General features: G+C 43.0%; 1 protein-coding gene across 1 annotated transcript in view; it reads left to right on the forward strand.

Annotated features, from left to right (window-relative positions):
* LOC143843933 (uncharacterized) overlaps positions 1 to 9,541 on the forward strand; it is an 81,926-nt gene extending 72,385 nt beyond the window's left edge. Inside the window, exon 5 of the mRNA XM_077350827.1 lies at positions 8,225 to 9,541. Coding sequence (XP_077206942.1) covers positions 8,225 to 8,379 — 155 coding nt within the window. The 3' untranslated portion in view covers positions 8,380 to 9,541. The remainder of the gene's footprint in view (positions 1 to 8,224) is intronic.
* The last annotated feature ends 1,928 nt before the right edge of the window (positions 9,542 to 11,469 follow it).

Consider the following 11,469-nt stretch of genomic DNA (forward strand, 5'->3'; position numbering starts at 1 on the left):
TCCAGGGTCACGGCCAGGTTCCTGGCGATGTGCGTTGGTGAGAGCTGCACCCCGTGCAGGGTGGGCAGATGCGCTTCCTCCCATGGTCCCTTTCTACCCAACCACAGGACCTCCGTATTTGCAGGGTTGAGCTTCAGGCAACTCTGCTTGATCCATTTTGTCACTGCTTCCAGACATCTGGCTAAGGGTTCTGGGGGAGAGTCAGAGCTGTCATCCATCAGGAGATAGAGCTGGGTGTCATCTGCATATTGGTGGCAACCAAGTTGTTTTATGTCATGGAAGGGCTGCAGTTGGCTCACCAGTGAAAGCTGCTGTGACTGATGGAAAATAGCTTGGTGGGTTTGCCCCTTTTAAACAACATGTCTGCACAACTTCCAAAGCCTTTTTGTATTCTATTGGCAAGTCAAATCCTAAAGGCTTAGGATTTGGTGCTTATCAGATAATCAATATAGGGTGGAACTGATTGTATCCATGTTCATAACCATTCATTCTCTAGATCAAAAATTTGTGATTGTAGGATTTATGTTTTTCTTATTGCTAGGTATTAGGATCTTAGTCTGGATGAGCACATGTCAGCCATGTTTTTGTGGATTAGCAACTCTCTGTTTTCAATTATCTTTCTATACTAGAGTCAAAGCCCATTGCACCGAGGAATACAACGGGTGCTATCACATACACCTGCACTATGACCTTCCTGAGTTTGTCTGTGTTGGTAAGCATTTGGAATGTATTAAATACATGAGGAGTTGTTCTTCTAGATATTGTGATGTTCCTGTTTGTATTTTCTGTATTTTTCAAATTTCATATCTTTTTAGATGAAATATTCTAATATACAAGTGAAACAAGGTATTCAACACTTGAACCTTGTTGCATTGTTGTTGTTAGTTGCAAAGTCATGTCCGACCCATCGCGACCCCATGGACAATGATCCTCCACACCTTCCTGTCCTCTACCATTCCCTGGAGTCCATTTAAGTTGGCACCTTGTTGCATATTGGAATAAAAAAGAAGACAATTTCTATATGCACCTTTGATTTTTTTTTTGCTTGGTTTTGCCAGCTATGCCACAGGTTTTTTTTTCTTTTACTGATGTTGTTGGAACTAAGTGGATCATACAACATTTAGCATAAGGGAAGGTAGTCACATGATTGAGTGGTCACAAGCTTTCTAATGCATGCTCTTGACTGTGTCAAGGTCAGCCATTTTGGTATCTTGGTGGACCCAACACAATTGCCCATGGCAAAATATAGAACATATGTCTTTCAGCTACATAGCCAAATTAGTTAAATTTTAATCAGAAGAATTAGATGCTAAGTGATTAAGATATTTTGATTGTTATTTAACTTCCTTAGTTCTCTGGCACAGAATCAGCTACCTTTCCATTCTACCTGGTTTATTCCTCCATCTTACACAAAGGCTTATATAACCAGAACATTTTATTTAGCCCTTCCTTTGAGAAGCAAAGGATAGTGTGGTTTTTTCCTTCCCCATTTTATTGTCACTGCACAATGAGGTAGGTTAGGCTAAATATGTGTGACTGATCCAATCTGTGAGAATCCAAGGTTCTGGGAACTTTGGGGTACTGTTGGGCAGCAGCATGATGACACCTCCAGATAAAACAGGTAAGGGATATAATACTTCTCTAGAAGGCTCTGGACATTCTATGGTAAAAGTTTAGAGTTTCTGATAATTTGTACAGCACTCGGACATCATGTCTGAGTTCCTCCAGCAATTATGTTATGCTATTACCTGTGGAAAAATGGCAAGATTGCTCCAAAGTCATTCATCAAAATGTGGGGATTTAAATGGAATTCTCCCAGATCCTGATCTGACATGGCAACCACTAATGCTGCACTAGCTCCTGGAGTTTAATTCCCATTGCTTAGGTCTGAATTAGCAGAATTCTATGTTACTCCAAAACTGATTCTTGTACCTCAGCTTACTGGGACACAGCACACAATAAAGGCCTGTACAAAGTCACCATTAGGTACTGCTCATTGTGACTGGAATTGAAATAGGTGGTTTGGTGATGAGGTTGGGGGGGGGTACATCAATTGCAGACCAAGGGCTAAAAAGCAGGCACTGTGAGATGCTAGATATTGCTTACCAAGCCTTCTGGTCAGATAACTGAGCAGCTACACAACAATTGGGCCAGTTTCAAGAGACAAGTAATTAATCATTTAGGTCGAACAGAGGACAGCTTGAACACAGAATTGGTGGACTGCAGAGGGGTAACCCACAAGAGAGTAACTACTATGTGATTAAAGAGCATTTCACAAGCCTAGGATCCTAGAGGCTCAGTTTTATAAATCAAAAGTGTCCCATTCCTTTTAAAAGCATTGCTATCTGTTATAACAAATATTAAAGGGTAAATAAACTTAAGATTAGACATGGAGTTTGCTCTGATCCCTGATCTGGCATTGCTTTGAGAAAGAAAATCAGATAAGCAATAGACGAGAAAATCAATTATTTGATCATTCTCAGAAGGCCTTGAGTCCTGTGGCAGCAAGCAGTTTTAGGGGTTCAAGTGGTTACTGGGAAGTTGGGCCATACCATAAAGAGACTGTAGAACCAGCTATAACACATACTACAGAATCTAGATTAAGGTGTCCAAATGTGGTTCTCTCTCACAGGTGCATGGGGGTATATATATTGATAATCTGTACACCGCCCGTGGCGCCGCGGGCGCCACGGACTAAATAAAACAGTAAGGGGTTCTGGGGCGGGATGTGTCCGGGATGAGGAAGGGTCCGGATTGGACCCTTCCTCATGACAGACAACCGGAGGGACCAAACGGCAGGCGCGAAGCGCCTGCCGATTGGTCCCTCCGATTCCCAGCCCCAGCAACTGCGAGCCGCGCTCAGCGCGGCTCGCAGTTGCTCCCGGCCTGACGTGGTGAGAGGCGCGAAGCGTCTCTCACCGCGTCAGGCCGGCCCCAAGGAAGCCCCCGCCGCAAACACAACACAAGACTCCAGCCGCCGAGAAGCTGCAGAAAAAAAAAAAACACCCCCGGAGGAGCCTTTCGCCGCTAGCGCGACGAGAGGCAGCAGAAAAAAAAACCCCTGTAGGAGCTCCAAGCCGCCGCGCCGACGAGAGGCAGCAGAAAAAAAAACCCCTGTAGGAGCTCCAAGCCGCCGCGCCGACGAGAGGCAGCAGAAAAAAAAACCCCTGTAGGAGCTCCAAGCCGCCGCGCCGACGAGAGGCAGCAGAAAAAAAAAAAACACCCCCGGAGGAGCCTTTCGCCGCTAGCGCGACGAGAGGCAGCAGAAAAAAAAACCCCTGTAGGAGCTCCAAGCCGCCGCGCCGACGAGAGCTAGCAGAAAAAAAAAACCCTGCAGGAGCCTTTCACAGCTCCAAGCAGCAGAAAAAAAACCCCGGAAGGAGCCTTTCACAGCTCCAAGCAGCAGAAAAAAAAACCCTGTAGGAGCCTTTCGCAGATCCAAGCAGCAGAAAACAAAACCCTGAAGGAGCCTTTCCCAGCTCCAAGCAGCAGGAAAAAAAACCCCTGTAGGAGCTCCAAGCCGCCACGCCCACGAGAGCTAGCAGAAAAAAAAAACCCTGCAGGAGCCTTTCACAGATCCAAGCAGCAGAACAAAAAACCCTGTAGGAGCCTTTCGCAGATCCAAGCAGCAGAAAACAAAACCCTGAAGGAGCCTTTCCCAGCTCCAAGCAGCAGCTCCCTGTAGGAGCTCCAAGCCGGCACGCCCACGAGAGCTAGCAGAAAAAAAAAACCCTGCAGGAGCCTTTCACAGATCCAAGCAGCAGAAAAAAAAACCCTGTAGGAGCCTTTCGCAGATCCAAGCAGCAGAAAACAAAACCCTGAAGGAGCCTTTCCCAGCTCCAAGCAGCAGGAAAAAAACCCCTGTAGGAGCTCCAAGCCGGCACGCCCACGAGAGCTAGCAGAAAAAAAAAACCCTGCAGGAGCCTTTCACAGATCCAAGCAGCAGAAAAAAAACCCCGGAAGGAGCCTTTCGCAGATCCAAGCAGCAGAAAACAAAACCCTGTAGGAGCCTTTCCCAGCTCCAAGCAGCAGAAAACAAAAAAACCCTGTCGGAGCCTTTCACAGCTCCACGCAGCAGAAAAAAAAACACCTCCTGGTGTCCCCTGGGTCCTAGCGCCCATTGCATTCCTGGTTGCAATGGGCTTTCTTGCTAGTAATAATATAAACAAACAACATTTAACTTTTTCCCACCAAGTATTCTTCTAATAAAAGTGGAAAATAAATTACAGGGGTTTCTTGAAAGAAAGTCATCCATGATGCGTGCAGATAAGCAATTATCTATTCAATAAGGAATATGGCTATAAACAAAAAATATATTGTGTACCAAAGCACCACTAAACAGATGGACTAAATTTCCACTGTGATTTTTTAAAAATTAAAAACTGCTTCTTCAAGATTCAAAAGGAGAATTGTAAAGCTGCTGGATCAAATCAAAGTTTGTAGACACTGTGTAAGGAGACTATCTGCTGTATGTGTATTTAGTGACATCAAGTAACTTCTGACTCATGTCAACTCAGTGCATGAATGACCTCCAAAGCATCCTTTTCTAACTCCATAGTTGCTTAGTTTCAATTTCTTTCTGATGTCTTGGCTACAATCTTCCTTGTAGTACATGAGGTAGCCAAGGAATTGAAAATCTTGAACAATTTCAGTTTCTTCAAAAAGTTGTATAATTCCCCAGCCATTGTTACTTTTATCATCTCGATATTCAGCTGTAATCCTGCTTTCGTGCTTTCTGCTTTAACTTTCATCTGGAGCCATTTCAAGTGTTCATTATTTTCTGCCAGTAATATGGTCTCATTGGCATATCTCAAATTGTTAATGTTCCTTCCACCAATTTTCACTCCACTTTCATCTAAATCTAATCCAGTTTTCCTTATTATATGTTTTGCATACAGACAGAATAGATAGGCAGATAAAACACATCCTTGTCTGATGCCTTTGTCAATTGGAAACCACTCTGTTTCTTCATATTCTGTCCTAACAGTAGCCTCTTGTCCAGAGTACAGGCTGTGCATCAAAACAATAAAATGTTATGTCACACTAATTTATTTTTAAAGCAATGACTTTTCATGATCCACACGGTCAAACACTTTGTTGTAATCTATGAAACATAAGCTGATTTTCTTCTGCAATTCTCTTCTGTGCTCCAGTAACCGGACTAAATAATGATCTCTAGTGTTCCTTTTCTGACTCCAGCTTGAATGTTGGCATTTCTCATTCCATATATGGTAATAGTCTTTGTCGTAAGATTTTGAGCATCAGTTGACTGCTCCTTCCCAAACAATAAAGAACAGATCATTCCTAAATTCTACATCCTGGCAAGGGGGGAAAAATATGTGATTTGAAAAGTAGCAAATTATTCTACTTTAGTAAATGTGTTACAAATCCAAGGTATTGGGGAAAGGCTAAGGTGGTGGAGTAGGGAGGAAAGATAATTCATTAACATGTAAATTAGTGTATTATTAATATTAGTATATTATTAATATTATTACCTATTGTGACTGGTATAAAGAAAACAATTGATTGCAAAGCTGTAGAATTGCATGTGTAAACTCTCTCTGCCTTTTGCCCCTTTTGTGCGTGAATTTCCCTGTTTCTATGGGTTGGTCTAACCATAGTTTACTTTGGTATCAATATGGTAGGCATGATTTTAAATGTATTTCAAGCTGTGTCTTCAAACAAGAGTATGAGAACAGCCCTGGAAGCCATTTTTGCATCAGCATTGACACAACACTGAATTATAAAATGTGGTATGGGATAATACATGAAAAATGTGGAGGAAGATGCACATTAGCTTTGCAAAGCATAGTTGGAAGTCACCCTATGAATGCACTGAACCTGCTTCTTTCAATCCAAAGAACTATGTACACTAAAGAAAGTATATAATATATTCATCATGATCCATTCTTTTGGAGTACTAATGGAGTACTGTACCAGGAATGTATATGCCCTTATATAAGTGGGGAATTTGAAACTGCTGAATATCTTTTACTTCATAGCCCTTTCTATGGCAATCTTAGATATGCTTTTATTGCTCATATCCTCCCCCAAACCCCTGTTAGGTCAGAGGAATTATAAGCTTCTTCTCTTGGACTTAGATTAGATTATGAATAAGGTTGCTAAATTCTGTGCAGCTGCTAGAGTCTACTGTAGAATTAATGTAATGAATTGTATTTGCTATTTTTATATCATCCGTGTAAAATTTAATGTAAATATTTACGTTACTGTAATATATTTTGTGCCGGTCTTTGACCATGATAAACAATGCATACTTGCATACTTTTGCCATTGACTCTTCTAGTAACACTAGGACCCATTATGCACGGGGGGGAAAGCGTGCATTCAGGATGGAATGGCAGCAACTAAAATCACTGATAATGCATGGTGCCGGCTGCAACTGGCTGCAGATTCGATGCATGCCGCCGAAAAAGCGGTGTTAGCAAAACGCGGAAGAAACAGCAGCTTCCCTGGCGACCAGGGCCCAATCAGAAGCAGCGCCAAAGGCGCCACGTGCATAACCGGGGAGTTCCAGGTTGAGTGCCAGAGCCACAATCGAAGCGACTGCTGGAACGCCACGGCAGGCAGGAGAGCACCAAAGGGAACAGGGACAGAAAGGCGGCCGGGGAGCCCAAAGGGGAGGGGGATAATGGGAGCACCGCAGGCAGCGGGCCGTGGTGCAGAGCACCAGCAGGGAACAGAGGGCAGCATGTCCCTATCTAGGGAAGGCACAGAGGCCACCGCACCGATCACCCACCAATCCCCGAACCCTCCCCCAACCACAAACAACAGCACAGGCGAGGGGGTGTATGCAAACAGACAAACTTTATAAAACAGTAAAACAGTATAAAACTGTGCAAAACAGTAATACAAACAAGTGTGGACAGCAAGACATACTCAAAAAGCGAGGGGTAAACAGTATTAAAGGGGACGAACTAGGGGGCAGAGGAAACGGGGCAGCAAACAAGGGCAGGGGCAAACTTGGAGCAAACTAAGGGGACGCGAACGTGCGGACACCAGAAACCCTCCCAAAGTCCAACTTCAGGACAGCGGCGTCTGTGGCGGCAGCTCACGTTGGTGCTGAGGAGGGTCCAGCAGCAGTGAAGTGAAGCATATAGGATATCTTTTATTTATTTATTTATTTATTTATTTCAGATAGCAAGAAAAAAACATTTCACAGCAAAAAATTGCATAATCAGGGAGCCAGTACAAAATTTAAAATATATAAAATTGTATAATTGATGGGTACATTATAAAAAATGCACAGTAAAATTCCTCTAAAAATCTTTACTTAAGCTTAAATTATCTTTCCCGTGTGCTAAGCACATGTGCACAGAATTTGGCAACCTGCTGAATAATATGGCTCCTACTATTCCACAGGAGGAATTTAACTTTTACTTTGATTGAGCTGTTGGAGGAATCCATGAGTAATGGGAGGATGAATTTATTTCTTACAGAGTTGAAGGTGGGGCACCTTAAGAGGATGTGTTCGATTGACTCTATCTCCCCAGAATTATAGTGTACATTAGAAAACCCAGATTAACTAGAGAAGTGTTTGTTAAAAATCAATCGTAACAACAACAATAACAACAAATCCCAGGATGTATAAAACGGTAGGCAGATGCAAGCTGGGTGGCTAGTTATTTTGCCTTAACAAAGGAAAATAAGCCCCAAATTTAAACTACAGTGCTATAAGAGATTATGTTTTGAGAGAGCTGGTCAGATAGTTGCTGCTTCTGGCTTTCAGTATGCATACAGATTAACTCAATCAAATCAGACTCTGTTTCGAGTCCATAGAGATAGTTTCAGATGGGTAGTTGCTTTGGTCTCCAGTAGAAGAACAAAATTTGAGTCCTGTAGCACCTTAAACATACCTGTCAAATGGAGATTTGACTCTTAAATGCTCATATGTCAGAAATCTTATTGGTTTTTAAGGTTTGACTGGAGTCAACTCAGAATCCATAAGTGCAGAATATGTGCTTTTCACTCTTGGTTGCCAGTCACTGTATGCCACTTCAGTTAGAGAAGATTTTTTAAAAAAGGAATGGCCCTGTCTTTCAAAAATGATTTTTCAGTTACCTAGGAACGTGGGTTTTACTGTAAGGTATAAAGCTGAAGACGGAAGGGAGTGGTTGGGTTGATTGACCACTTGAGTGACTGTTTCAATAGTTCTGATTTTGCTCACCTTTTCAGGTGTATTATATTATTTTCTAATTCTTTCCAGGTTACTTGCTGACTTATCTACCCTATGAAAAATTACAGCTTGCCAAGACAAAGGGCCTCTTGGTCACCAAACTTTCACCACAGTTTCAGCCCCCAAATGAGGAAAGAACAGCACAACTGTTCAGCAGGATGTCTGACAGCCAGCAGCACGCTTAGAGGTGACAGATTATAGACTGCATTCGGGAAACAACCTCACCATTTTAGCTAACCATTAGAAATCTGCCTGTTCACAACTTCTGGAGTATTGCTTGCAGGAAGAAAAATGATGGCAACTGAAGCAATAACTTTGTTAGCCATTCAAAATGGCTTTTTTATAGCTAATGGAAACATATTATTAATAGGCCTATAAACAGAAAGGCGGTAATGACAAGAAGGTGGTGAAGCACTTTTTGCTGATAAAGGATAAGCACCTATGTTTTGTTTTATTCTTAAAGACAAAGGTGTAAATTTTAGAACATATTGTATTATGGATTTTTTTAAAATGTATGTTTTGCAGAACTGGGACAGCTATAGAAAAAGCAATTTTTAGCACACCATCGGTTATACATGGAAAATGGCCAGGCATGCTAATTTGCTTCTTTATTTTAGTGGAAAGAATCAGCAATGGCAAGAATAATCTTACTTCTCAAGGTGTGCCAGGATTCCAAGAGAGAACAAAACATCTGGACCAATTTAGTGTTCAAAAATAATCAACTATACAGATACACTAGAACAAAATTTGCAACGAGTCTTAAAACTGTACCTGCATTAGAATAAACAAAGTGAGGTTAACTGAAGGGTCCTGTTAGAGTCTGTTGCTATAGAATTTAACACACTTTTATTAGAGAAATGCAGTGGAAGAGTAGTTTTCACTAGTTCCCCATTTAGACCCCATACCCAGTGCTAGGAGTCCTGTGACTCTGGAAAGCTTCAAGAGGTGGGATTGAAGAAGGCTGCTAGCAAGAACATTTTGCTCAGGTGCCTCCATCAGCAGGTTATTGGCTACGACCCATGGCTTCTAGGGTCCAGCTCGATCCTGGGCAAACTGAAACTGTTTGCACAATGCACAATATCACCGATTTACCTGATCTGCGAAAGCTTTTCTCCGACACTATCATAAGATTGAAATAAACTTTAGGCAGGGTTCTTCACTCTCTCTGGATGACAGGAAGTGCCAAGGGAGCTCTTTCGAGTGGTCAATATGAATATATTGCTTTATGTTAAATACTAATATCAAAGCCCATTTTTTTAAATTATTTTTAAAAAATGGGCTTTGAAAGGGGCAGCAGGCAGGACGGTGTGAGAGGGTGGCTGTAAAGCAGGCTAAAGGGAGTGAAAAGCTCCCCCCCCCCAGCGGCGGCGACAGGGCTTTGCGGCCCGCAGGAAGGGTGCAAACTCTTCTTCCCAGCAGGAGTGTACCTGCGGGCCGCAAAGCCCTGTCGCTGCCTCTCTCCTCGTGGGAGACAATGGAGGCCACAGCCACAAAGCTTCTAGCAGGCAAGGAGGGACGGTGGGAGCTGGAGGGGGAGGATTCCTGTTAGAGTAGCCATTTCCCCATTGAGGGGGAATGTCCAGCTCCCGTCTCCCACTGCAAATCAGTTGGCTGGCAGAGGGACTAACTGGCCATGGAGGAGACCCACACAGCATCTAAACATTGTCACAGCAACATGGTGATGCCATTTCTGGCACAGGCCAAGCTGCACAGGCCAGAAATGAAGCCATTACATAGCCAACAACATAGGGATATATTGATATTTGGGCAAAAGTTCTATGGTAAAAATGAGCATTCCTGAATCCACAGGGATATGATGCTGTCACTGCTACTATATGCTAGATCAGTGTGTGCTGGCAATGATGCTGAGATGCTGGTGCAGGCCTCCCCTGTTGCCAGTCCACCACCACTTGCCTCCACCAGAGCTGGCAATCCTAACTCTTGCTTCAAGGGGAAAAAAACAGTCCAGCTTTTTAATAACCTAGCAAAGCATTTTGTACTGGCCTCCTGATTGTTCTGGGTGAAGTTCCTAGATGAAGGAACTGATATGTCCAGTACATGGCCAGAGAATAGTAGAGAACAAGACACTTGAGCAATGATATGGTCAAAGAACCAAGAGCAGAGAGGCATGATTGAGCAAATGGGGAAATTTCAGCTTGGCAACCTGCAGTTTGAAGCACAGCTTTTACTAATAATCAACTATTTGATTTCATAAGGGAAAGGAGCAGTCTGACTATGCTCGGAAGAGGGTTTCTCACTTGATGGAGACAGGGAGCTTCTTTGGTGTTGGGCTCTTATGTTCAATAGCATTGTCAGATGTTAATGATTCTGTAAATAATAATAATAATAATAATAAAGGACCCAGTTGGGATTTGTGGGAGCCTATTAAGTCAGCTTAGTATAGTTAGTATGGGTTGAGAAGTGAAACTGAAAAAGGGCTATTTCCACAGGAGGAAAATGTTCCTGGTTGGCAGGTTTTAGAGCATCCTCCACATGATGTTGCCTACATCCCAAGGCTGTCCAGTAGCCAGGTCGCAATTTAGCCATTTTTAACTTGCGATTTCAGGAATCGCCAAAACTGGATTTACCACCCTAAATTGCGTGTTCCATCGGTAAGCAACCAGTGAACAACCACGGATAAGCCCATATGGAGGGGGAAAGGTGTGATAGGCTTGGCAGCTTTGCCCCACCCTCACACCCACCCTCTCCTCTCCATTTCCTGCTCCGAGTAATTTTTTTTAATGGCGTGGTCCATGTTGCAGCATGACTGTAAACCTACATTATCAAAGGTAAAATAAAATCTTGTTTAAAGTGTCCTCGGTCTTTTGGGGATCAGGCAGGCAAAACACAACCCCTTTGCTGTTTTCTGGAGGTAGGAAATGAACTGGGAAAGGGAGGGCAGTGATCGGGCTGCCTTCTCTCAATCACACGGGGTTCTCAGCACTCTGTTTTCAAGCCAACCATTAGCATAAAATGTCTTTCTGGACTCCAGGGATCATGTTCAATGTCTCAGAAATCCACTCAGATAGAAATAAAGTCCTAAAGAACAGAAATTCCGAAAGGGGGGGGGGATCCTATATCATCATGGCATTTCTCCATAGCAATACAGCAGTGTTGATTTTTTAAATTAAAAATGCATCTGTGTTGTGGCATTACCATATAACAACATGGAAGTGCCTTAAAAATAAATTTGGGGCTCGGGGTGGGGGAATAAAGTTTCAGTTCATGAGAGAACTGCTGTGCTGTGATTGGTGGCTTGCTGTGATTGACAAGCC

The sequence above is a fragment of the Paroedura picta genome, chromosome 1, assembly GCF_049243985.1.
Source record: "Paroedura picta isolate Pp20150507F chromosome 1, Ppicta_v3.0, whole genome shotgun sequence".
NCBI lineage: Eukaryota > Metazoa > Chordata > Lepidosauria > Squamata > Gekkonidae > Paroedura > Paroedura picta.